General features: G+C 25.7%; 8 protein-coding genes and 2 long non-coding RNA genes across 16 annotated transcripts; 5 read left to right on the top strand and 5 right to left on the bottom strand.

Annotated features, from left to right (window-relative positions):
* Positions 1-1,899: 1,899 nt before the first annotated feature.
* On the bottom strand, positions 1,900-5,092 carry LOC100744523 (tetraspanin-2A). 2 transcript variants are annotated; one of them, XM_012381032.2, is made up of 6 exons: positions 4,803-5,092; positions 3,754-3,951; positions 3,353-3,529; positions 2,674-2,859; positions 2,475-2,576; positions 1,900-2,378 (listed from the first exon to the last, which is right to left on the bottom strand). In XM_012381032.2, the coding sequence occupies exons 1-5, from the start codon at positions 4,887-4,889 to the stop codon at positions 2,499-2,501; spliced, it is 726 nt and encodes a 241-aa protein (XP_012236455.1). In that variant the 5' UTR covers positions 4,890-5,092; the 3' UTR covers positions 1,900-2,378; positions 2,475-2,498. The 2 variants fall into 2 exon arrangements, with proteins under 2 accessions (XP_012236455.1, XP_003486517.1); XM_003486469.3 differs by having other exon boundaries at positions 1,900-2,576.
* Positions 5,093-6,515: 1,423 nt separating this feature from the next.
* Positions 6,516-8,521, top strand: LOC100743248 (calumenin). 2 transcript variants are annotated; one of them, XM_003486458.4, is made up of 5 exons: positions 6,516-6,655; positions 6,754-6,861; positions 7,156-7,723; positions 7,863-7,978; positions 8,059-8,521. In XM_003486458.4, exons 2-5 carry the CDS (start codon positions 6,760-6,762, stop codon positions 8,245-8,247), a joined length of 975 nt encoding a protein of 324 aa, XP_003486506.1. In that variant the 5' UTR covers positions 6,516-6,655; positions 6,754-6,759; the 3' UTR covers positions 8,248-8,521. The 2 variants fall into 2 exon arrangements, with proteins under 2 accessions (XP_003486506.1, XP_033174680.1); XM_033318789.1 differs by having other exon boundaries at positions 6,595-6,861; positions 7,145-7,723.
* Positions 8,386-8,723, bottom strand: LOC117151213. Its single transcript, XR_004460971.1, has 2 exons — positions 8,610-8,723; positions 8,386-8,576 (listed from the first exon to the last, which is right to left on the bottom strand). It is a non-coding gene; the product is annotated as an uncharacterized LOC117151213 (long non-coding RNA).
* On the top strand, positions 8,612-10,007 carry LOC100747080. Its single transcript, XM_024364900.2, has 5 exons — positions 8,612-8,792; positions 8,861-8,977; positions 9,154-9,267; positions 9,342-9,421; positions 9,827-10,007. Exons 1-5 carry the CDS (start codon positions 8,735-8,737, stop codon positions 9,971-9,973), a joined length of 516 nt encoding a protein of 171 aa, XP_024220668.1. The 5' UTR covers positions 8,612-8,734; the 3' UTR covers positions 9,974-10,007.
* Positions 10,008-10,155: 148 nt separating this feature from the next.
* Positions 10,156-11,222, bottom strand: LOC112212137. The gene is made up of 2 exons (XR_002945927.2): positions 10,815-11,222; positions 10,156-10,741 (listed from the first exon to the last, which is right to left on the bottom strand). It is a non-coding gene; the product is annotated as an uncharacterized LOC112212137 (long non-coding RNA).
* A 594-nt stretch (positions 11,223-11,816) lies between these two features.
* On the top strand, positions 11,817-15,418 carry LOC100741372 (dnaJ homolog dnj-5). Of its 2 annotated transcripts, XM_012381030.3 has the most exons (7): positions 11,817-12,042; positions 12,421-13,302; positions 13,576-13,950; positions 14,059-14,500; positions 14,606-14,821; positions 14,897-15,126; positions 15,210-15,418. In XM_012381030.3, exons 2-7 carry the CDS (start codon positions 12,434-12,436, stop codon positions 15,334-15,336), a joined length of 2,259 nt encoding a protein of 752 aa, XP_012236453.1. In that variant the 5' UTR covers positions 11,817-12,042; positions 12,421-12,433; the 3' UTR covers positions 15,337-15,418. The 2 variants fall into 2 exon arrangements, with proteins under 2 accessions (XP_012236453.1, XP_012236452.1); XM_012381029.3 differs by having other exon boundaries at positions 12,421-13,950.
* Positions 15,419-19,137: 3,719 nt separating this feature from the next.
* On the bottom strand, positions 19,138-20,039 carry LOC100740208 (DNA polymerase epsilon subunit 4). The gene is made up of 2 exons (XM_003486433.4): positions 19,705-20,039; positions 19,138-19,287 (listed from the first exon to the last, which is right to left on the bottom strand). Exons 1-2 carry the CDS (start codon positions 19,939-19,941, stop codon positions 19,147-19,149), a joined length of 378 nt encoding a protein of 125 aa, XP_003486481.1. The 5' UTR covers positions 19,942-20,039; the 3' UTR covers positions 19,138-19,146.
* A 605-nt stretch (positions 20,040-20,644) lies between these two features.
* On the top strand, positions 20,645-22,372 carry LOC100742819 (ubiquitin thioesterase otubain-like). Its single transcript, XM_003486538.4, has 5 exons — positions 20,645-20,802; positions 20,869-20,921; positions 21,240-21,539; positions 21,633-21,833; positions 22,049-22,372. The coding sequence occupies exons 1-5, from the start codon at positions 20,760-20,762 to the stop codon at positions 22,244-22,246; spliced, it is 795 nt and encodes a 264-aa protein (XP_003486586.1). The 5' UTR covers positions 20,645-20,759; the 3' UTR covers positions 22,247-22,372.
* Positions 22,373-22,502: 130 nt separating this feature from the next.
* On the bottom strand, positions 22,503-24,352 carry LOC100749232 (BLOC-1-related complex subunit 7). The gene is made up of 3 exons (XM_003486423.4): positions 23,653-24,352; positions 23,279-23,477; positions 22,503-23,189 (listed from the first exon to the last, which is right to left on the bottom strand). Exons 2-3 carry the CDS (start codon positions 23,414-23,416, stop codon positions 23,010-23,012), a joined length of 318 nt encoding a protein of 105 aa, XP_003486471.1. The 5' UTR covers positions 23,417-23,477; positions 23,653-24,352; the 3' UTR covers positions 22,503-23,009.
* A 452-nt stretch (positions 24,353-24,804) lies between these two features.
* Positions 24,805-26,881, top strand: LOC100741693. 4 transcript variants are annotated; one of them, XM_033318786.1, is made up of 7 exons: positions 24,812-24,875; positions 24,911-25,008; positions 25,189-25,217; positions 25,425-25,554; positions 25,625-25,816; positions 25,906-26,093; positions 26,373-26,881. In XM_033318786.1, the coding sequence occupies exons 4-7, from the start codon at positions 25,480-25,482 to the stop codon at positions 26,554-26,556; spliced, it is 639 nt and encodes a 212-aa protein (XP_033174677.1). In that variant the 5' UTR covers positions 24,812-24,875; positions 24,911-25,008; positions 25,189-25,217; positions 25,425-25,479; the 3' UTR covers positions 26,557-26,881. The 4 variants fall into 4 exon arrangements, with proteins under 4 accessions (XP_033174678.1, XP_033174677.1, XP_033174679.1 ...); XM_033318788.1 differs by having other exon boundaries at positions 24,815-24,875; positions 25,649-25,816; XM_033318787.1 differs by lacking the exon at positions 25,189-25,217 and having other exon boundaries at positions 24,805-24,875; positions 24,911-24,924; positions 25,472-25,554.
* The last annotated feature ends 654 nt before the right edge of the window (positions 26,882-27,535 follow it).

Below are 27,535 nucleotides of genomic sequence, written 5' to 3'. Positions count from 1 at the left end.
ATAAAATATGTTAGAGATAAACTGTAAATTAAACTGTCATTAAATAACGGATGTTCCCTGTTTTCTTATCTTACTTTTCAATGATCAAATTTCAGTTTGGAATGTACAATTGAATCGATCGGTTCCAATGTGTCCTTTTTCCGTCCAGACATTTCGTACCTTAGCATAATCTTAATTAAGGTATTTAAAGTCTAGAACTTAGTATTAGTATGTAAGATACAAGCTGTTGCTCTGTAACTTTCGAAGAATAGAGAGCAAATGATATCATGGAATATAAAGCGAAAAGTACGTAAATACGTGACCGTTGCATTTCTCGTCTTTAATTGGCACGCAACTAACACGCGTTCCTCATTCTGATATGGAATGCGTTAATACTCGCATTTTGTTCATGCATTATGATGTGACATGCCGTCTATAATAAAACGTTCGTGGAATTTGGAATTTTTCGAATGTTCGATGAACTTGAAATTAATTATAAAAATAGAACACAGGAAACAGTATATCATTTTTATATTACGATCCTGTTACACAATAATTTATTAATTAATAATATTAGTAACTTAAATTAGTGAGTTACAAATTGTAAATTATATATAGATCTGATAAAAATATAACGATGAAATTGTTTTACTGAAATATTCCTTAATGGAATTATAATATTATAAAGACTGATTAATTTTAAAGGAAAATTAATTTTAAAGTAGGTGCTAAATGTACATCACTCTACAGATACGTACAAGAAGTGTAAAAATGTATCACACATATTTTCTCACCAGATTGATTGAACGTTTAGCATTTGGCATATCACATTATAACACATGAGCAATTGAATCAAACAAAAAGAGATAGAACAAATGCTCCAAATTTTTCGGTACACGATTAAAAAAATTCCAATATTTGTTTTGATGTTGCTCATTATAAACTAAATGTTTAATTTAATAAGTGAAAAGCGAACATTATTGAGATATTTATTTAAAGATGTTTAGAACAGTATTTTTGCCATGTTTTAATTTGGAACAAAAAGCTAATTTTTACTTATGACGTTAATGTGCTCTTTTATAGTACTTTGCACTTGTTTGTTTAACTGATATAGTAAATCAGGAACAAATTAATTAAAATGCATGATATTCCACAGCTGTTTCCTGAAGAATTTTTTGTACATTCACCATTTGTCATTAAAAATAATAAACTTACATTTTGTATAGTGATTTAGTCGTGCATACGTAATGTGCAACATCGGAAACGAATAAATAGTTTAGAAAGAATCTTTTACATTTCTGTTTATTTGATAAATAGAAATTGATTGAAATAGAAATCAATTGGTTGATAAAAAAGACATTGTATATAAATTAATAATTATAGTGACTATTATATTGGTATTGTATGTATATTAGAAATTTTGTAAATAAACTATATGAAAACAATAAAAGTCCTTCATTTTATTACATAAAAATAAAACATATACTTAAAAGAATATGATAGTTAATAGAATGGTTTTTAATTATTTTATTTTATTGCAATTAATCAAGTGTATAAGTCGTTCGAAATTTGTATAAATATTAATTATTTAAATCGTCTACTATTTAGAACTAAAATCTAAATTAAACATCGTTTAAGATGTGACTATTGTATAAAATGTTTAAACAATTTCAATACAGAAATAGTTTAGTTAGAGACATTACAAAATTGAATATGAACAAACTTATATCAAATGTATATCAAATATGTTGATTCAACCAGAATAAATTAAATTTTTCATTTAGATTATTTTACTATCATCGAAAGAAAAATATGTATTAAGTACAAAATTATGCCTTTAAATTAAATCTGCTCGCATGATATCATTCATTTAATATTCTGATAAAGCAACGTGAACCATTTAAAAATATAAAACGTATGAAGAGATTACGTAATGAAGTTTAATTCTAAACTTAGAACAAGCACGTGCACCTAATTTTCTTTTGCTCTAAATAGCACTACAAAGATTTCTTTTAGCTAAGAATACATTCAGTATATACATACCGAGCATGTATTCTACTTCATCGAAAAATGCTATAGCGAGTAATTATTATAAGTAAAAATTAAAAAAAGATGAATTTAAGAAGAATATTCTATATTCTTCGTATATTTCTTCGACACATTGTCTAACTCGTTGATCTTAAATCTGTCTCTCCTCGTTTCAGTCCATTTTTTCATAGATATGAATTCACAAAGTGAATATTATATTGTCATTGATTGCCGTTAGTAGACTGCGAATGTTTATGCCAATTCATATTTGCATCAAAACGATCAAAAATACGAAACCTCATTTGTTTCATCTCCTAAATATTTGTGGTTTACTTTGGATATTTTGTATACTTCCTCGCGTTACAGGTATTCTGCAAATGTTTGTACTTTTAAATTTTCCACAAATATATCTAAACATCTGCAGTCCAGTCATTAATATTGTCTAATAACGATTATTATTAACGTACATCATTGTACTAAATCAATACAAATCAATGTTTGAATGTAACGGATTGTTCTTCTTTTTTAATAGCTCGGATCAGCGCTAGACTTAGGGCAGCTATTATTATCTGCAAATTTTAATTTACGAGATATAATAACTTTCAAATATTTATGAAATAATCTACTTTTAATATTCATCTCTTTGTTGATATAAAATATACTTACGTGGAGCATACATAGACCCAATGATAAACCAGCTAGCCAACCCGATCTACCCTCCAAAAACCATGAAATTTCTTCGACACATCCGTAGAAGAAGGCGTTTCCAGTAACCGTGTTCCTACATTCAGTGGGTAATGGTTTCCTCAAGGTTATATAATCCATCGGGCCATCGGCACCACAGCAACCGATCTATTTTAAAATTACTCGATTAATCTTTCACTGGTTATTTAGAACGAATTATTAAAAGTATCTCTTAACAGATATGTCAATCCCTTAACGCACAGATCTTTCTTCGGTTTGTCGATGAAAATGATTCTTGCAATAAAAAACAAACTTAGAATGCAAATGAATGAACAACATGTTTTTTATAGAAATCTTGAATCTGCAAAGATAATTTTAATGATTTACATGTCACAGGAATTAAGCGCACTAAGCGATTAAATTACATATACTTTACATATACTTCGTATAAAATATAACATATCGTCTTATTCATTTGTCCCACATTGATTATATCAATGTGAAATAAAAAGTCATAACGAGATTACATTGACTTCTCTACAACGGAGATTATTACTTACTAATCTGCTAAATAATCCCGAAAATATTTCCACTTGTAATTAATTATATGATGTGTACATCTGTTAACACCGTAATAAAATAATAAAACATATTATCTTACACTCTCTTGAATTAATTGTAGAATGTACGTCGATCTTTGATCGTGGTAATTGTTGATGAGTGAGGTCATGGATCGTCGTATAAGCGGCTGAATATTACTGTCGTAGGTGGAATAATCGAGGAGAACTGCTGTCCCTGCCAGGCCAAGAACGTAGGAAAGTAATTGCAATCCTACATACTTGAAAAATCAATACAATGATTGCTTAGGATTGGCATATTTTTGTAAGTAATAAATACTCTAATTAATAACAAAGTGTTCTTAACTTTATAGAGAACTTAATTCGTTGAATACAAATACATATTCTTAATTTGATATATCTTGCCTAATTTAAAACGAGTTGGTTATTACGATATATATAATGATAATATAGTCAATATAGTCATAATGTATCTATGTCTTACAACGTAGAGACCAAGGATATGTTCCATAAGAGCGACTCCACAGCCAATGAACGTAATAATTACGATAAATATCGAAGCCGCAAGTAGGATGTAAATGCCGATGTAGAATTCATATATTTCAAGGAACGCAACCCACTCCTGGAAATCTGGATCCATCCTTAGCCACATGCATAATCCAAACATTGAGCTTCCAAGTAGCTAAGATACATATAACATTTAAGAAATCATTTCAATCAATTATTTTAAATAAATTTTCTCATTTTTCTTCTGTAATTTTCGTTTAAGTCAATTGTCTTTTTCGTTTAAGTCAAAAGTCAAGACTTTTAATCTTTATTTAATAGATCTTATATTTTAATTTAAAAAACAAATAATTTAGTGAAAAGAATAGAAAAAAATCATTACAGTGAAAGAAATTTTATGGGGAAAAGAAAGGATAATGCATGTGAGTATACATATGTAAGTATATGTGTAAGTATATATATATATATATACTTTATCGAATAGTTTCATTTCTAACATTTAGTTCTTAAGCCGTTACAGTTTCGTATTCGTCACGCCGATAAACACAGATATGATAGTTACGCCGCGTCGTGAGCTGACTCATATTGATTCAAATGGAACGAGGATGTGCCTATGTTGTAACAAGAAGCATTTCAAATTAAATTGCCTGTGCAAAAGCGTTTACGTTAGGTATATAGTGTATTACAGTATATAATCAATCGTTAAAAATCGTTTGCATGAAAAAATTACTTCCTGCAAAACAGTTGCATGTGATGAATTGATTATTGATAACAATGTAAAAAGAAAGAAAATAAGAAAGAACGTATATGTATACGTAGATAATAAAATTGTCAGAAAGGGATTAAAAAATGATGTTTTCCACGATATTATTCTATTAAAAATCGCATAATCTTGTCATTCATTGACTCATTTAATGATAATGAATGCCATTTAATGTAAATTTTTACATGAATGAGTCGATAAAAAAGTGTTTGATAAATTTGTTATCAGTTAAATGTAACCATATTTGATTCTATTTTTACGCTTACCCATATGATGGCATTCAAGCAGAAAATGGTAAATTTTATACACTGAATTCGTTGCTCTAATTGAGGCCCGGAAGTTTTGCCAACCATTGTTTTAGAGCTAATTTTTACACTTGTGTATTCCAAACAAATTTTGCAACAAAAAACACGTTTGGACGCGGATTTCTTCCGCAAAAATCACTTTTTGAATTAATATCAAAACGTGGACAACGTGGTAACTACGGATGAATACGACAGTGTACACCTGATTCTTCCAGCTAGTATTCTCTTTATCACCGACAAATATAAGATAACTGGATAAGCGTGCCCTAGATAAGAGAATCGTTGCAAGTGACTCATTCATTATAGAAAATGATCACTAAAGCAACCAGCTTTGAAAAAGGGATGAGCATCTTTTTGTTGTTGTTTTCCTTTTGCGTCATATTGCTCATATACGTACTGTTGGAAAATGAATTTAAGGATGAATGAAACAGAGAAATAATGATAGATTATAACAAAAGCTTTAATTGTTATATAATATATATTACATATGTAGAATCTCGTTTATAATTGTATACAGTTTTATAATTGATTTCGAGTATGTATAATATATAATGTATTCAGATAAAAGTTTTAAGCTACAACTTATAGAAGCTTCACAGGAAATATCGTAACAGATGTTGGATCTAAAATTAGATGTACGGTTCTAGTTGTATATGTATCCACTCAACGAACGCGTAGTTTTCTTAGTTACATATATGAGCAAGAATGGATGAATTAACTCTGATAATTAATTACGCACATGCTGTGTAGTTAAAAACCAAGCAGTTAAACCCATAGCTTTTAATTAAACAATTAGTATTGCAGCAATAAACGTACACGCATATTACCTGTTTAAAATATATCTACTAATATCAAATATAATTATATATATTATTTAGACATATATGTACCACTTTTCATATCATCATTATTTTATTATTATTATCATTATGAAATGTATCGAGATATATAACTCAACTATGTTTACTACTTAACCAACTTATGTTTTATTAACTTATAATTGATGTTATTTACATATTCTTAAAACTATTTTATAGCATCTACTTATTTCTTATTTTATTTAATTCTTATTACTTATCATAATAATGGTTTCGTTTTGAGTTTATCCTATGTTTTCTCTTTTTTTGTTACTACTCGAGATAGGAAGCTCTTATCTCCATACCATTTTTTATGAAATTTGCTCCTATAACTGTTTTCTTTAAATTCTAAATCATCCGCAATTATAAAAGTTAATCGTCTTGACTCTCATGACTCCTAACCCAGTACCGGCACAATTTTTCAGAAGCATGATCGTTATTACGTATTACTTAATTAAAACATTAATTTAGATTACATCAACAATTATAATTAATATTTACATTATTTATGATTTTTACAATGTGTACATTAATGTTTATTAAACAAAAATGAAATTCTATAATAATCTGTTAATATTTGTAGAATATTTCTATTAAATGTCTTGTATATTTAAATATTAATACAAAAATAGAGGGTAAATTCATTTAAAAAATTAATGTAATATTAATTCCTAAATTGTTTTAATATAGTATGTTATTTTGATTAAATAAAATTGTATCTTTTACATTTATCGATAATCACGTGAACCAATCATACGCGGGTTAATACGATAGCTATTTAGCTAATAAACATCCTACTAGTGTACACAATTACTCGCATGATTATGATACTTTGCGATATAGAGCAAAGGCATTGCAGCATCAGCATCAGAAATGGTTTGTAAAACGAATATATAGCTGAGAAGTGGGGATATAGCATCAAGCAAGACATTAAGCTTTGCTGATGTGGAAGTTTCAGTAAGCTGAACTGAACTAAAACTAAAATAGAAGCTATCATTACTTTTAATTTTAACATTTAAAGTCCTAATAATTTCGTTCATTTACTCGTGTTTAAGTGAGCTATGCAAGAATTCATGCTTCTTCAAATTTTGATTGGTTTTTCTGTTTTGACGACGGCAATTCCGAAGCCGGATGATGAACATAAATCGCGAGTTATCAATAAGGTTTGTTTGTCATTTGCAAATATATACATAAATCAAACTGTTTAGATATGTATGCAATAAAAACCTTTCATTTTCAGTTGCTTTATAGTAAAAATAATTTCTTACATAAACAAATAAACAAATCTTCAACGCATAACCTCGAGGAATACATTTAAATATCCTTTTCACACTGTTCTCCTTTCTTTGAGATAAAATTTTTTTAAATAAATAATATATATGCATATTTTCACTGTAGATAATATGAATTTATTTATATATTTTTAATTTACGCTTCTCTAATAAGATCTATTTCAGGAACCAAGTAATGAAGAACACTATGTCAATTCTCAACATAATCCTGCTTATGACCACGAGGCTTTCCTAGGTGAAGAAGCAAAAACTTTTGATCAGCTTACTCCTGAAGAAAGTACAAGAAGGTTAGGAATAATAGTTGATAAAATAGATAAAGATAAAGATGGTTATGTTACTGGAGAAGAACTTAAAGACTGGATATTATATACTCAACAACGCTACATACGAGATGATGTTGAACATCAATGGAAATCTCATAACCCTGAACAAAAGGAGAAACTTCCATGGACAGAATATTTAGCAATGGTTTATGGAGATATGGATGAACACGAATTAGAAAATCATGAAAAATCTAAAGATAATACTTTTTCATATGTTGCTTTGCTTAAGAAAGATCGTAGACGTTGGGCAGCTGCAGACCTAGATGGTGATGATGCTCTTACGAAAGAAGAATTTCTTGCTTTCCTTCATGCAGAAGAGGCAGATCATATGAAAGATATTGTAGTGATAGAAACTATGGAAGATGTTGACAAAGATGGAGATGGGAAAGTATCTCTTTCAGAATATATTGGTATATATTCCACTTCCTTTTGCATTTATATTTGGTGCAAATATTTGGTGAAAATTGTTTAAAATCAATGTTTCTTATAAAACAAAATCTTTTATTATTATATCTTTTACGAAACAGTGAAGTATACCTTTTCCTGTAGGTGATATGTATGATGGTGCAGAAGGTGAAGAAGAACCAGAATGGGTAAAAAATGAAAAAGAACAATTTTCTATGTATCGGGATAAAGATGGCGATGGTTTTCTAAACTTTGAAGAGGTGACACATTGACACATTTATATAAAATATATGACTATATCAAAATAATAAATTTCAACTAAACAAATATTTCAATTTAGGTCAAAACATGGATTATCCCGGCTGACTTTGATCATGCAGAAGCAGAATCTCGGCATCTCATATTTGAAGCAGATACAGATGCAGACCAAAAACTTACTAAAGATGAAATATTGGAAAAATATGATATTTTTGTTGGTTCTCAAGCAACTGATTTTGGTGAGGCATTGGCCAGACATGACGAATTTTAATAAAATTTCGTATATCATTTTTAAATAATTATACCTTTATAAACGAACAAAAAGCATAATTGTGTGAACATCAAGGACAAACTGTATGAAACATTTACTAAAGATACTTTACCTTTATTAGTAGGTTAAGAATTTTTCTATAATGGCTGATTTTTACTTACTCTCATAACATTGTTAACTAAAAATCATTACATCCTTCAAAAGTGTAAATATGTATTAATCATTGTAATAAATTACAAATATTTACTTAATAAAGTATACTTTGTACATTGTATATATCTAATGGCCGTTGTAGTTATCTCTTTATTCTTTATATGTAAATAAATACACTTGTGATTTTTACATCAAGTTTAATATGAGACTCTACAATGGATGCAATATCTGATATGTGATTAGTCACTATGATAACAACTATTTTTATCAGATAAGCTTTATAAAGGTGGTCAGTAGAATAAAAAGTTCAGAGTAAATCAGTGAATAGATCAAAATGATGAAAATTAAGTTATATGTATTTTTAATTATCTGTGGAAGTTTTTTATTATCAGGTAATTATATTTGACATGTTAAAAATTAAAAAGAAGTAATAAGATTACATTTACCATTTACTTTCTAGTTAAAGCAGATGATAATTCATACTGTTTTAATCTCACTTGGGTAGAACCTGCATTAAGAAGCACTAATTGTTCTAAAATCAAAAATGCTCCCTGTATTGATCCTATACTTTATTCAGGTAAACAATGTCTTCTTTAAAATTATTTCTACACAATAATGGTACTATGTGTATATTTTTAATTATATTTATGCAGAAGAATTATAGTAATATTTATTTTAATTATTATATTTTTATTTATAATATATTATTTTTAATCAGTAATTACAAAGTCGTAATTGCTGCTTATATTTTAGAAAAAGCACCAAATGCATCTGAATATGAAGAATTTTGGGAATCAATGAAACACGTATGTTCCGTTGCATCTGGCAATGTTTGTATAAAATATACTTTTACTTATAATAATGAGAGTAAGTATATTACATTATAACAGCTCATATTAAAAAATATAAAATGGATACCATAAAATTAAAAATGATTGCAGTTGTTAATACATCATCGTTTTGTGGAAAAGTAATAGAAGATGACGTAATACCTATCACATCAGGATGCTATAAAGAAAGCGTAAGTGTAATTTTAAGTTCATTATTTTATATTTTAGAAATAATACAATATGTAATAATCTTTATTTAACTTATTTATATGTTGTTTACATAAAAGGGTATTCCTCAAGAATTATTTAATATTTTGAAAAATCTTATCAATAGAGAGGTTTGTAACAATAGAAGGGCAGTTCAAAAGTGCAAAATATTATTATTTTAAATATTAATTGATATAGAAGTTGTAATGAATTTGTAACATATTTAAAAAACTACTTGAATTTTAATTGATTTTTGGTTACTGAAAGCTAAAGTTGCTTCCTTATTACATCTCTTTCAATTTTTATATTCATTGCTGGATTTTATATATTACTAATTTTTGTTTTTAAAAATACATTCTTGTAAATCTATATCATCAATATTTTTGCAGATTGAAGGTTACGTATTAGAAATATGTGCTTGCCAATCTAGAAGGGGGAACATACCTTGTAATTCATCAGTGAACGTGAACTATGCTGTTATTTTTATGATTACAGTATTATCGTTTACATTTTGGATTTCATATATTTGTTATTAATATATATTTTACATTATACATAACGTATATTTGATATGTCATTGTTATTGTTATTGATATAATTTACATGATATAGATGATTTAGATGATATATATATATATGTATATATATATATATATTATATATATTATATATATATATTATATATATATATATACATATATATATATATGTGTATATATATGTATATCATCTACATTTACTGTACATAATGTAGTAATATATTACATAGTATTATAATGTTCATATTACTGTATTATTTTTAATATATTGTGATTTAGATATTTATGAGCAGCAAACCAAAGATGTGAATAAAATATACAATTTTTAATTTATCAACAAATGTCTAAATCTTTATGTAAAAAATAACTTTGCTAAAAAAGAATCAACAGAACTGTATTCTACAAAACTTATTTCCAGCATGTAAAGTATTCTGTATAGACTAATGATAGTGAAGAAATTTATTGCAACTATAAAATTCGGTATCCCGAACTTGGACTGATATGCAATTCTGCTGCTAATTTTCATGTTTTGCTAATTTTGTACAACTGGCTTTGTATAACTTTTCTTTCCTTACTCGAATGAACCATACTTTATTAAATTGTTTTGTATTTTTCTAGAGTATATTCACAGCGATACATCTCTGTTACAACATTTGAATTATAATCGCACTAGATGAAAACGATAAACATATCCACTTTCTCGTTACTTGTAAAACTTATTGCGATGCAATTGTACGTTGACGTGATTTGATATAATTCTAGATACTGTAATGATTAATGATTTAACGAAATGTACGGAAGTATGAATATCAAGCAACATAAACAGCATTTGTCTCACTTGTCTGTCAGTATCATAACCACTTTGTCAATGCTGTGAGTAGCACAATGCATAATTAGCAGTATCAGAAAAGTCCTTTCCTGATAGTATGAACTGTTTCCATATAAACAGGTCTTGAATCTTGAATAGTTTCAGCACTCATATATCAAAGTATAAGGAAAACTGTCCGAAAATTGAATCGTGAAAAATCAACATGGAAAACAAGAAAGTTCTCATTCTCTACATGCGTGATATGCCGACATGAATGTCTGAGACAAGGATAGAGACACACTATTCATGTATATTTATCTTGCAAGAACGAGAACTTTGTTGTCTCCCATGTTGACTTTTCACAACTCAATTTTTAGATAATTTCCCCTAGCGAACGTCGACACGTATTTATATAATCGTAATATGGACTATGGACTAGACTTTAATAAACATAATAGTAACGCTACACCTCAACGTTAAAGCATATTGTATAAGATTTGAAATATTTCATGAAATATTAATTTTCATGACGTTGTGTCCTAATACTCTTTTGTTTAGAATAGCATGAGGAATCAATTAATATAAAAAGAATCATAGAACTCCATTTTTAAAAAGGTGCAATTTTATTTCGCAATTATATGTTACGACCTGTGCATTTCTGAAAAGAATCGCGCTATACAATGATACATTATAATGAATCTTGATAAAGAACGTAAAATTTTCCGCTACAAATTCTTTTTACCTGTAATAGCAACAAAGTTATAGTTCGGCCCAATTATTAGACTCACCCTGTATAGAAATAGTAGGAACGCTTTTCTAGTAAAAAGGCGCAACACATTGTTAAATTTAAGAGAATACTTTAAGAGAATAATTTAAGAGAATAGAAATTTATAAAGAAATATGTAATATAAATAAATAAGAACCTCTTACTGAAAATTATTTTTAAATTCTATATATCGAAACCATAACGGGTCTGTAATTGGACATATCCGTTTACCTAGGAACTTTTCGCAACAATATTATATACGTGGTTGTATGTATACAGACAGAAAACTATTTATATGATCCGTTTATGAATCTGCTGGTAGTGCGGATCACGAACAAATATAGTGACTGATTTTGTATTAACCGCATGGTATATGCTTTAAAATTGTATATATTACTTAAATATAATATTTCCTTTGCAATATGTTAAGAAGCCGTTTATTTTAAGTATAATGTAAACGGATATTCAAGAGTGATATTCTTGCCGATAAATGTAAGCATTACATCGTTATACTTGATATGATTTTACAAAGAAACATTTGTTTTAGGTTACCAAATTATATTTAAGATTATTTTCTATGTCACAAGTAATTTAAATAAAGTTGTTTACGTCAATGTTTTTGTTCTATTGTATAGATTTTTTACATTTCTTTTGTATACAACCCGCAAACAGTTTCAAATTATTCATTTTTCTTTTTTTTCAAAGAAGGAAAATACAATATTTATCACAGAATAACTTGTTTTTGATGGTATAAAGAAAACCTACGTTTAATAGAATGTTTGCTACAGAATTTTATTTTTTATTATATAATTCAATAAAAATATTTTGTTACTCATGCATGCAATTTTGATAATGTTTTTTTTTTTTAAGAAGATATCACAATATGGCAGAGCAACAACAGTCACCTTCTGGCTTTAAACGTATGTCTTTAGATAAAATTATTGAAGCTATGACTTCAGATTTAGAAAATTCTAATGGTCATTATGTTCAATTTGGTGTAAATCCACAACAAACTACGTCTCATAATTGGGGAAATTATTCGTCAAATCAAACAAGACATTATATTGCTGGTCAATCTTGTCATTCTAATCCACCCACAATGCAATCCATGCCTCCAATGGGTGCTCCTCTTTATATGCAAGATATGTCGAATTATGATTCTCCAACAGATTCAATCTACTTTCCATCTCAAGCAGTAAATCACTTAGGTATAAATGAAAATAATGATTTAATCGGCACTATAGATGTTGGAAGAGGCAATTATATTAATGTAATTTATGGAAATGCTTCACAAATTATGGCAGAACAATGTCAGCTTTCAAATATGACATCTTACAGAAATCAAAACATAATTGATCGAGAATATGGTCTTTTTAATGATCGACACATGAATGTACCATCTGAATTACCAACTCAAAATTTTAATGGAAAACAATTAATTGAGAATTTGGTTGGTAATTGGGCGCCAAACCAGTCTGGTACATATAGTCCCTTTGGTGGATCTCCAAATGTAACCCCAGTACTGCAACCAAACATAGATATTAGAGATCCTGAAGAATTGCCTAGAAATTCAACTGACTTTCAACATAAGAAACCTCGTATGGTAGCGGAAGTTAAACCTATGCGACCCTCTTATTCTGATGTTCTAACAAAATCTGCCCCAACACCTCCATCTCCTCTAACAGTTCAATCTATAAAACCCAAAACAGAATCTGTAAATAAGAAGGTTTCTAATAAAAATTCAAAGAATAAATCTAAATCTACAACATTAAAGAGACAAAATTCATCTGGTAGTGATGATCACAATTCCCCAAAAATACAAATACCACGAAAAGTATTAGAAAAAAATAATTCGAACCTCCCAAGACGCTGGGTATCATTAGATAATCTTGGTTCACCAACTGAAGTTCATGAAATAAATAGTTTTGATAGATCAAACCAATTTGAAAAGAAAAAAGTTTCTAAAATATCTAAGAAAGCAGAAAAGGGAGAGACACTTAATAATTCAAAAGTTCAAAATAATAATCCTAAATCTACTGGAAATATTCCTAAACGTCCCATACAAATAAATAATAATTTAAATATAATAAACACTTCCAGTGAAACTATTTATTCTGAAAAAATAGAGAAAAATCAACAGGTTGTGAATAAAGTAAATAAAGAAGAAAAAAAGGTAACCAAGGAAAAGAATTCTAAACGTTTTCAAGTTGAAAAAACACAAATTAAAAAGGCTCAAAGAAATCGAAGAAGAGAAAATAGGGAATCACCAGTCAAAGATTTATATAAAAACTTAAATAAATATGCTACCCATTGGATTAAAATTGGATTAAAAATATTTCATTGGTTACTACATCTAGTATCTGATGTAGTTAGCATGAGTGCTAATCTTATGATTCTTCTGTAAGTAATGCTTAATATAAAAAGTATTCTAACTGAATTCTATAGTGTACTATTTTTTAATATGTTTTGTATAGTACCAGTAATCAGACTTCTGTGTTTATATTTTAGTGGAAAATGTGGATGGTATCATACTATACTATATTTAAAATATTTATGGGTTTATATGGCTATGACATTCTCAAAAATTCGTATTTTGAATGCTATTGGCAAGCAATTGGATAATTGGTTTGGTAATAGTAAATTTGCGTTTTGGCGTAAAATAAAAACTAAAAATGAAGAAAAAGAAGAAAACAATTCTTGGATACATGGTGGTCTTGAAGCCAATATTGCATTACCTAGCACTGGTGAAGAGGCTATGAAAAGATTATTAGCTTGTAAAGGAAAGGATCCCTACAGTATACTTGGTGTTACGCCAACATGTTCAGATGATGATATTAAAAAGTATTATAAGAGACAGGCCTTCTTGGTTCATCCAGATAAAAATAATCAGCCTGGTGCGGAAGAAGCATTCAAAATACTTGTACATGCATTTGATATAATTGGTGAACCGGTACTACATATTTTTTTACTTACTATATAATAAAAAATTTGTCCCAAAGCAAAATTATATTTTTCATGTTCATATTATCTTTGTACTACACTCTCAATATTTTAGGAACGTAGACAAGCATTTGATCAAACTAGACAAGTTGAAGCAGCTTGGGGTGTATTAAGTGATTTACTCTCTCAACTTCACAGAAAGATGGAACAGGCAGCAAATACAATAAGATGTACAAATTGTGGTTTAAGGCACAAAAGAATTCCAACACAACGTCCTTGTTATGCAGCAAGATATTGTGCTCAATGTAAAATACGTCATGGTGCAAAAGAAGTAATTATCAAAGTGTTATATGAAAGCAAATGGATTGTACTGTGTTCTTAAATTTACATTTTTCAAATTAATTAGGGAGACATTTGGGCAGAGTCTCGTTTAATGGGCTTTCTTTGGCATTATTATGCCTGTATGGAAGGAGCAGTATATGATGTCACAGATTGGGCAGCTTGTCAAGCTGGTAATTTAAAACACCTAAGAGCAAATACACATAGTGTTCAGTATAGAATTGTCTTAGGTCAACGACCACCATCACGAACGGCTAATAATGGTAAAAGACGCCAACAAATAGATCCAAATACCAGGTATTGAATTTTTGTTAAATTCACAAATATCTTGTGGTTTCCGATATTGTATAACTCTGTAAACGATTGTATACATTGAATAGTGAGGCAGATTTTGAGAACTTTTTAAAAAAGTTATACAATCACACCAAGACCGGAAATTCAAGTCCACCAAATCAAAGTTCTTTTGGAGGGGACTGTAAGCGTCGTAAAACTAAACGTAAGAAGTAAAAAGTATGGCAAGTTACTTCCTAATCTCTTAGCATCCATCATGTATAATTATACAATAATATACATAGTACTCCCAAATGAATTCTTATATATTCTTTCCTTCATACAAATATAAATAATATTCATTAGTTTTAGCACAATATTGGAATCATATTGATGATGAATTTTAGAAAGTATACTTATGTAACTTTTGTCATAAAAATATTTTTTTATTTTTATTGTAATGATAATTTATTTTTTAAAAACGTATCTACTTATGCAAAAATATTGCAAAGTACAATTTATTTTATAACTTGGTGACTAATATTTGTTTAACAATAGTAGAAAAATTAGGTAAGAAATTTAAATTCTTACCTAAATCATTGATTTATGTATAAAATTAATTTGTATTACTTTAGATTAAAAAAAACACAATTCTAATGTATTTTAAAATACAGAAGATTACAATCATACTAAAATTCACAATGCACCATGAATTAAAATTTCAAAAATACGGATTAATTTTTAATCCATATAAAATGGAACCACATATACACACATTTTCACATTATATTTATAAATAAAGAATTTATTAATACAAAGGAAAAACAAAAATATATAAAAAGTAATAGTTTCAATACTTAGCAAAATATAAATGATCTTTCAATTTAATCCAAATATAATACTCAAATATTATAATATTACATAGCATCTTAATATAGTGTGCAAAATATAGTTATGCAGGAAGTTGTTTCAATAATTTTTCCTGTATTTAAAGAAACTGAAAGCAATGAAAGGAATTCAGGATCTTTTTATCTTAAATTGTTTCAAATAATGTGTCTGCAATCTAACATCTATAAAATGTAATAACCATGTAACATTAAACAATTTTTTATTATAAACTTACACAACAATTCTGATATCTTCTAAATTCTGTTGTTTTTGAGTTACAATTGAAATAGTAGCTCTTGCATGTAATTGATGTACTAAGATATTTGATAATGTTCATATCAAAATTTACATTATTTAGAATGTAAAAATAGAATGATTCAAAATGCAAAATGTTACATGAACATACTTTCGAAATTATATAATTAAGAAAATATTTCTAATGAAAGTTTCAAAGTTTTATTTAAAATTTTTGGAAATAAGATTCTATGTAAACAATTGAAAAGGCTGTTTATAATTTTTTCATAATTTTCTATATTAACAAAAGAAATATTCGAGAAGCTAAAATCTGGATAATATAAAAAAGTTCAGTGACTGAGTTATATTAATATTGGAAAAAGTTAGAAGTTTCCATTGAGAATACTTCCATAACAATTAAGTTTTGCAAATTTGACATTTTATATTCAGAATTATCTTTTGCATTAGTATATTTTTTTATAACTATTATGAAATACCCTGAAACTAAAAAACAAATGTTTTTGTCACTTTTAAAATTATAATAAAAAATAGTTCAAGAAAAAATGTATAAATTAATGTACCATTCTGATCGCTTGATTCCAAAATATTTTAAATAATGTAATGAGTTAACTAGAAATGGTTCAATTCATAAATTGAACCATTTGAATGTAAGTGATATGCTTATGTTATATATATATATATATATATATATATATATATATATATATATATATATATATATATATATATATATATATATATATATATATATATATATATATATATATATATATATATATATATATATATATATATATATATATATATATATATATATATATATATATATATATATATATATATATATATATATATATATATATATATATATATATATATATATATATATATATATATATATATATATATATATATATATATATATATATATATATATATATATATATATATATATATATATATATATATATATATATATATATATATATATATATATATATATATATATATATATATATATATATATATATATATATATATATATATATATATATATATATATATATATATATATATATATATATATATATATATATATATATATTATTGAGTATAATAATAAAATACAGTTACGTATTTCGTTAGTAGTACATATATTCAATATGAATGTTGGTATAAATTAGTAAACTCATAGAGAGTGGTTCATAAATGATGTGTTGATTCCATGGTAAATGTTTTTCGCTGATAAAATATTCAGTTGAAAATATTTTGAAAATGGAGAATACCATTAAATATCTTTTTCTTAATTACTTATTGTTAATTGATCACTTATTGTTAATTAAATCTTTTATTCGAGCCATATACATATCAGCAAATAGTAGGAGAAATATTTTGTTAGTTATGTTGTTTTCCTTTAAAATATTTCAATAATTATTTGCATTAAATCAATAATTTATATTTTAGAAATTTTTGTGATCCTGTTTTTTAAACAGAAAGACTTATGGAACAAAATAGAAATATTCATTTATAAGAAGCAAACTTATATAATTTCTATTATAAGCTTTAATGATATAAGTAAATATTTTTGTAAAGAATACATATAATATTTTATTATTAATATCATCCTTCTTTAATTAATTGAAAACCCAATGGCTTTAATTACATGCAAAATTTAGTCGTACTAATTAAAATATTTTAAAGAAATCAGAATGGACATTCTAATAAAATATCATTGAACTTTTCTTATATTCTAAAATATATGTAAAGAAGTGCAATTCTAATTAAAAAGTAATGTTAAATAATTTAAAAAACAGTTCTGAAAAAGATACTTTTTTAACCACATTTATTCCCTTTATTTTATTAGATATATTTTTATTCCCATTTTCAATAAAAATGAATAAGTTTAAATATTTTCATTTAATAATTCGATTTTGTATATTCATATTCAGGTCCTTATTTCTGTTCTGACACCATATATTGTTATATATACCATTATTTATTTTAAGTATGATCTCTACAGATTTGCAATTGATACAATAAAAACTAAATAATTGGCATGTGTAAAATAAGACTGATTTTTTGTCTTTATATTACTCATAAGTTATGTATTAGATTTAAATTTTTAAAATGCTCCTTTCCACATGAACAATATTCTTTGACATTTCAAATAAAGAAAGTTAGAGAGTTTATTCATTGTACACAAATACTACAATATTAAATTGAAAATTAAAAGTAATTGTGATATACATATTTCATTCTGCATTATACAAGATGTATTACAAATAACTTAAGAATATTTAAAAGAATAATGTTAAAATACTTTTAAAAATATATAAATGTGTATGTTAATAAAAATTTTATTTATATATTTTATTTGTATAATAAAAAAATTATGCAGTTCTTTGTACATGCAGATGAAATTATATAACTGTATTAAATGAGTTTTACAATAAAAATACATGTTAAATATGAAATAAATAAATTTTAATATAAATATAACAAAATGCATTTAACCACTATCTTCCTCATACAAAGAATATGTACATTCAATTTCGTATCTTCTTCTTAAAGACTTAGGTTTTCTTGGACTATGTACTGGATATAATAAAATTTCAGGGTTTATTTTAATTCACATATTTAAAAAATATTGTTACTTTTATATTACTTTTATATTTATATTATAGCATTACACATTAAATTGTCATAAGTTATAAAAAATGTATCATTGTAAATTTATTCTTCACTTATGTTTTATAAATATTTGCATTAAGTATGAAAATTAGAACCTATATATATAATTCTGTTCAATATAATAATGCAATTTTATTGATAACGTACAAAAATAATGCTATTACTATATTACATCAAAAATAAAAACTATGTATTTTCCTCTTCCATTAAATTTTAATTTAGCATTCCTTCTAAAAATACAAGTGCATCAACATTATCAATTGCACTTTCTACATCTCTTTTTTGTAAAGTTTTTTTTTTCATTCGTGCTGTATATTTGTATGATTCTTTAGTAAGAGAATCAATAAAAAGTTCCTGTAATAAGACATAAGATTTAATAATTAAGACACACGAAACATTTATTATTTATATTTATTACAAAAACTGCTTCATTCTTTATATGTATATGTTAAAATGTTTTAATTTAGTGAAATTAAAATAATAATTGATAAAAGTAAATAATTTGATAAATAACATGATTTATATAATAGATTTTAATGTAAATTATATTATAATTTGCATACAGTATGTTTCTTTAATAACTGGCATTTAATTATTTACAAAAATAGGGAATATAAGTGAAACATAAACCCAAGAACATGCATAACACAATTGTTACAAATTTACTGACTACAAATTTTTAAAAACTTTGTAATTATTGTAGTATAGTAGCAATATTATGATACAAATTATTCACAATTCATAAATAAATGAGATACATTTTACAATTACCGTAGATTTTGTAATTAAGAAAACAGCTTCTTGGTTAACCATATTCACTTCAGGATCCATCTTTATAATTGTTTTTATTCTACCTAATGGTAATTTTACTAATTTTTCCTTTTGCTCTTCGTCGATACGAGCATTATTTTCAGCTTCTTCTTGAAAATCTTGAAGATTTTCTCCTCCTGTACTAATAATATTTTCATTTAATTCTTTATCACTTCCTTCCTCTTCAAAATTTGCCATATTTATATTAATTTGAACTGATATTTCAGGTGCACTAAAATAAGTTAAGCTATAGGAACAAAATTTTGATACAATCCAATTATTTCATAACATATAGTAAAATTCATTTTATTAAAAATATTTGTTCAATTTTCAGCAGTTAATATTAAATTTTCTTAACTATATTTATATCTTTAAATTTTAATATCAAAAAATTTAAAGTAGCGAATACTTTATTTTATATTGATTCGTATGAATATTTTTTTATAAGTTCGATATAATTAACTAAAATTAAATAGTATTAAATATAATATTTAAAAATTACGGATATCTAATATAATAGACTTATAATAAACTTTAACTTTATATATAGCAAATAATAAACTTTATGTTTTCGATACATTATTATATATAAGGTTGTATATTATCAGAATCTTTTATTTTTAGTTATATTAAAAATAAATAAATGTAAATGTTCATATAATTTCAAATTATACGTTATTTAACATTTGGCGGATTACATCAGTCTAGTGATAACAGACATGACTTTCTAGTGGTGGAACGTAATATTTTTATTCCTTAACTTTATAGAGAAGAGAACAATAATTTCTTTTCTGTAATATCATTTTACTAAATTTAATTGTATAATATACACGAATATAATAAAAAATGCACTCTGTTAAATATTCGTCCCACTCTATTTCGAGAGATATAGTTACCAATCTAAAACATTTTAATACAATGGTAAATGCCTTTTCAATTTCCACATGGACATCGGGCTTTTATTTACGACTGATAATTTGACAGTCGTTTCAAAATTTATGAAAACTTCTTGAAATATGGAAGAGAAATCTTGCAAAGAGCAATTAACAGAAAATACAGGTTCTTAAATATATATTATGATTCGAAAGAATGAATATATAACTTATCATATTCGTTTTATTACAGATATCAACCAAGATGAGTTGATTCTTCAACAACAAAGACGTATCGAAATGGAGGTTAATATATGTTATCGTTCTTTATAAATTGATTTTTTTTTAATTTTCTTATAGTTACTATTTATTTTTTATGAAAAAAATTACATTATTTTCATTAACCATATTTAATAATTGTCGTTAAGGTCCATTCTTATTTTTTATCTTTGAGTTTAATAATCATTTTGTTTACTAATTATCTTATTATGAATTGTAAATTAAGTGTACATATTATAGATAGGTTACATATAAACAATCTAATTTAATATTTATTGTCTTCATCTCTTTATTTTATATTTATAAAAGGAAATAAAAATATGAAATAAAGTCGTTATCTTCCAGATTTCTGAATCCATTGCTTTGGTTGGAGAGAAAGAATCCATAAAAAGTTTGGAACGTGAATACTCTGAAGATGAAATATACCTTTCGAAAGCTAAAGCATTAGGTCAAAAATATTCATATATTAGGAGAACTAGACCAGATGGAAATTGCTTTTTTAGAGCCTTTAGTTATGCATATCTTGAAAAGTTAATTGGAAATAAAGAGGAATATGAAAAATTTCGGGAACTTGCATTAAAAAGTAAAGAAAGTTTGGTAGCATTAGGTTTCCCCCAATTTACAGTTGAAGATTTTCATGATACGGTAAATACATTTTATTATAAATCATATACTGATAAATTTTTATTTTTTTTATTATTTTAAATATTCAAAACAAAATGTTTCTTTGTATTACAGTTTATGGATGTAATTGATAAAGTAGGAGAAGATACAGAGTCAAGCTATATTGAATTACATAAACTTTTCAATGAACAAGGGTGTTCTGATTATGTTGTTGTATATCTTAGATTAATTACCTCTGGTCAATTACGGCTTGAAGCTGATTTTTATCAGCATTTTATTGAAGGAGAACGTACTGTTTCAGAGTTCTGTCGTCAAGTAAGTACTATGAATACTATTCTATATCAATATTTACAATTAATATTATGTTTATTTTGAGAATTCGTTATGTGACACAAAAACTATATTTTTCTATATATAATATACAATATATACATATATTAACTATAATTTTTCTATATTTTTAATATATATAGCTTATTTTTTAATCAGTATTAATTAAATTAATTACTAAAGAATGTTTATTTTTATAGGAAGTAGAACCAATGTACAAAGAATCTGATCACATTCACATTATAGCTATGAGCACTGCTTTAGGAACTGGTGTACGTGTTCGTTATATGGATCGAGGCGCTGGAACTGAAGTAACTGCACATGATTTCCCTGAAGGTGCAACTCCAGCTGTTCATTTATTATATCGCCCTGGTCATTATGATATTCTATATCCTTGATAAATCACACATTTAACTGGCACATAACTTTTTAAAAAATCTCACAACAAAGATTAATTATTTAGCAAATTATATCTTGTGTACGCAATCAAAACTCATAAAATCTTTTTTTGGTTAGATGTAACATTACAATTGTAAGTAATTAATTTAAGCCTTATAGAATATTCAATAAAATTATAAAATTTTATGTAAAAAAAGCTGTGTTTTTTAAGAAAATACAAAAGGTGGGTCTTTGTTATTAATAATCATACTAAATTGTTCACAACCTTTAATCATTTATTAAATATATAACAAAGAATTTAACATGATTTCTTTAGTGCATTATTAATACAAATTATTCTCTTAAACAATTTTGGGATTATAAATTTTAAATAAAATCACACAACAGATCATGTTATCAGGATGATATGTTGATTATAATTTTTATAACATTAATTATAATTATGTACTGTAAGTCATTTGAAAGACATATTTCAAGCATAAATTATATATCATAATAACAATATGAGAAATATAATAGAGAATGTAGTTTTAAATTCATTGTAAAGTTAAATACCTTAATTAACATTTTATAGTAATACAATAAATATTTGTGAAATTAAACTTTATTATATAGAAGCCTTAAATTATTTATATGATTGAAAAAAGAAATAGTAAAATACACAATTATACACCTAATTAGTAATAATATGATACAAAAGTGTAAAATATATGAAAAATTATATATTATAAATAAAGATATAGGGTAAGTATTTATTATAATTTATCTTTGCATAGAACGTACTTGCTCGGTAACTTCTTCCAAAGTTATAAAACTTCTATTGACAGATTCCATTTGGTAATCTAAATGAGTGGTTAGAAGAGCAATTTTCTTCAGATTAGCCTCTGCAGTTTCTAGACTATACTCTTGTTGTGCAAAATTTTTTGCACTGTGCATTAATATCTATAAACGTATCTTAATTAAAAAAACGATATTTATAAAGTGTATGAATTTTCATAAATATAATGTATGTATGTATTTTGAAATTTTACCTCACTGCTTTTTGAACCTCTTTGTATTTGTCTTGCAAGGGACGCAATATTGTTTACATTAACTTGTACTCTATCAGCCAATCTCATTTTTGACTCAACAAATAAGCTTCGAGCACTTGTACTTGAAGCTGAAGCCATGGCTTATAGATTTTTATTAATTTTGAAACAAACTTTAATTTAATAACCTTCAGGTTCTTATCTGTAATTGTTAACATAGACTTAATAATGAACAATAAGATATATTGCATAAAAATTGAAAATATATTTTAAAAATTAACTTTAAACATTCATATAATTAAATGGACTAAAATCATAGAAAATAACAACAACATTATTATTAAATACAGGGAGTCTCTGTTGAAGTTAACACTTACATGCGGATTTTGGTTAATTGTAACAATAATATCTTCCGCATTTGTCTCGTGCATTTGTGGTTTTTTATTCTAATCACTACCGGTTTCTTTGAACCTTTTATGGTAATTGTTCTGTGTACAAGTGTATAACCTCTTTTACACACTGAATAGTTTCACCATAAATAGAAGTTTGTTGAATCCATTCATGATCTATTAGTGATCTATTCGCACTAATCACAGTCAGCTAAAAAACCTTGTTTGTATGTACCAGTATCTACTATAATAAACATAACTCAATATATTCATCATTTTGTTGATATTTTCAGTACATATTGCTATTGGTGAATATAACTATCACTTCGAGCATTTATAATATAAACAAGTTCAGATATCATTTTAGCGTTATCTTATAATTTCATTACATTTCTAGGGTACAACGTCATTATGTGAAGATTATAATTCAGAGATAGTCAAATGAATAAAGTTCAATTAAAATGATTCAAACTCAAAAAAATTTTTTTCATCCATCAAAAGTAATAAGAGAAAATACTGGTGACTTTAGGAAAATAAAAAAAAAGAAATAATTCGACAAAATAATTTATCTTCCATGGTATTTCTCTTTTGAAATCATTCGAATTATGTCATAAACATTTTTCATGTCATTAAAAATGGAGCAGATATTTATATGGCCTCCTTCATGTAAAACACCCTTTAATACTATTATGATGTAATAATTTAAGTATTTTTTATCATAAATTTCATTCTATATAATAAAATTTGAGACATGTACATATATGCTATTTTATAGAAATATTAATTATAAGAGAAACATAAATAAATTTAATAACTTTTTGTTGATAAATGATATATATATTATTAAATTAATAAGATAAATATTTCGCATCTGTCACTTTAAAAGAGTTCTATATGAAATATATAAATTATATCAAATACCTTTATAATATAGGATTCAGATATATAATTTCCAGTATTACAACTTCCTCTTTGATCATATGTTTGTAACTTTAATGTAGATCACACAAAATGATGATAGATTCAGCTGATAATCAGCTTGATACTTAAGAACACATCAGAAATATATTCATGTGTGCGAATATCATATATATATATATATATATATATATATATATATATATATATATGATAACCTAATATATATAAGTCTTATATGCATATAATGTGGATGCAAGGCGTTTTTCGGAAGTCAATCTTACATTTTATAATGTAATGTAATGAAATGAATGAAATGAAATTAATGAAATGTAAAGCGAAGTAAGATACACATGATATATGTAGTTAATATATAAAGGGTAAAGTTTTCCTTGTGGATCCAACAACTGATCTTTTTCGTGTTATTTAACCCCTTAACCTACAACTACGGGCATAGTCCGTAGTAGATGATCGGACCAAACGTAAATATTACGGGCATAGCCCGTAGTACGATGATCGGGCCAAATATAATATATAATATAATATATAATAGCTTGTTTACGTTTTCGGCCAAAAATTCTCGAACGTAAATCGTAAGTTAAGGGGTTAATAGTCTTCGACGCGTAAAATTCGAAGTTAACTTTAACTTTAAGATCCATCAAATCAGTGGTTCAAAAGTTATGTGTATCTAAAGTTGAGCTTTTTCAGCGTATTTTACATGTTACCTTAACGCCATGTTGTTTTCTATGTTCTATGAAACATAGTTTTATAACATTAATCCATAAATCCAAAAGACCGTATTATAAAAGATAATAACAGACTAATTTACCACTATGATTTTCAAGCTGCTATATGAAATGTCATTAATATTTTGTGATTAAAATAATAGTTTCAGAGATGGATCTTGATGATGTTACTTTACTCGCTCAACAAATTAGAGAAACAAACAAACTTTCCACAAAGGATGCAACGGTAATATATTTCATACAACTGCTTATATCAGATAAAAGTAGTTACATATATAAGATTTCTTTTATTATAGTATTTAAGAAGTTTGCGTATACAGCTAAAAAATCCTGTATTACCACAACATGAGATTGAAACCCGTGCTGGATCTCGTCCTCCAACACATGAAGAAATCAAAAAATTTGAAGAAATAGAATCTATTAAAAAAGGGTGTTATAATGCATCAGAGGATAAAATAATTGTTCATAATTGGAAAGAATTTTGTAAGGTTTGTCTATTTAAAAAATGTTCTATATTCTTATATATCTTAACGTTGAAAAGATTTTCCTTATCAAGTGTTTTATTATTCCGATATAGTTAAATCACTGGAACCCTAAAGAGGTTCAACCATTTTTACTCTTGAGAGAGGAAAATAAAACATATATACGCAGTAAAAAGGAAAGGAAAAGATTTGTACAATTTTTAGCAGATGGTTTGCCAAATAGAACTTTATACAGTGTATATCACAGATTTAGAACTTTGCATGCAGATAATTTTCAAAGAAGGTAATATATGTATAAAATAAAAAACTTCTTTTGTATTAAATGCTTAATTGATTTTCATTTAATACTTTCTGTGTTCTACTTCTCTCATGAAATATTCACACTCTACTAAATATTATATCAACATTAACATTCTTGTTTTTTATCAAAAATAAGAATAGTTATGTTGTATATAAAATATTTTTTGCAATTAAAAGTAATATAACTTTAATTCTCTAAATCTTCAAAAATTTATTCTGTAAATTCAGTAGTTTTTAATTTAACTATTGTTAATATATTAAGGTTTCATCCAGATGAAGATAGAATGATTTTGGATCACTTAGAACATAATATCAATCTTGATCAGAGGCGGAAATATACAGATTTAGCAAAAGTTTTAAAACGAACTCGAATTTCTATTTGGCGTCGTTATAAATTACTCAAGAAAAAACGTTATGAAAGACAGAATTATCAAATTTTGTATTAGATTTTTATGATATTTGTATGTAAATCGTTCGGGTGCATACCAGGTCTATTCGAAATCAGTTTCATGTCATTTATTTCACCATCATGAATTTTCAATTGATATCAGACACCTTTTCTCGTTTGAAAAATAATGATTTAGCAAGATTTATAAAACGAAATTGCACTAGGTGTCCGCGTGGACATGGTATCCGCCTCACATATAAATGTGTCGAGTTGCTTGTGTGCTTGTCGAGTTAATTGTCACATCGTGTTGTTAATTTTATTTATTTTCCATATTTTTGTATAATGTATGTTTGGATTTAATTAAATGAAAAAAATGTTAATCGTAAATCTTATGTATGAATAAACAATATTGAATAGAACATAATACCTTTATTCATTAAATATAATTCAGCATTCATTTGTTAAAACTTCTTAACCTAAAGTTTATTAACATAATTGATATGAATATTTAAATCAGTTTTGTATATTACGAAAAGGGAATTTTGCATATTAAAAAAGAACATAGACAAAGTGAAATTACTTGTATCAAGTAATTTGATATACATATTTATACATATGTATTTAAAAAAACTTCATTTTTTGAAATATGCAGTATTTATGTGTTTTGCTGACGCAATACATTATTATTTACACGTCTTATATGTGATAATCAAATTTTATGAATATGATCTCACATAATTATTGTATAATTTCCAATTAATATTAAATAATATTGTGTGGTTTAAATATGAGAAAACACATGTACAAAGATTAATAATGTATATATAATATATAGAAAATATTTATATTCAATAAAGGTAATAATAGTATCTTGTAAATAATTTGTTCTATATTATTGTAGAATTAATATGCTTAGTAAATATAATGTTAAATTTTCTAATTAAACATAATATAGATTATGTACACAAAGTGCAAGTAATTTATATCAGAAATTTTTAATAAAACTTTTACTTACTTTAATTTTCATTTTTAAATAC

Source organism: Bombus impatiens, unplaced genomic scaffold (genome assembly GCF_000188095.3).
Source record: "Bombus impatiens unplaced genomic scaffold, BIMP_2.2 scf_0114, whole genome shotgun sequence".
Lineage (NCBI taxonomy): Eukaryota > Metazoa > Arthropoda > Insecta > Hymenoptera > Apidae > Bombus > Bombus impatiens.
This window is presented reverse-complemented; position numbering and strand designations above follow the sequence as displayed.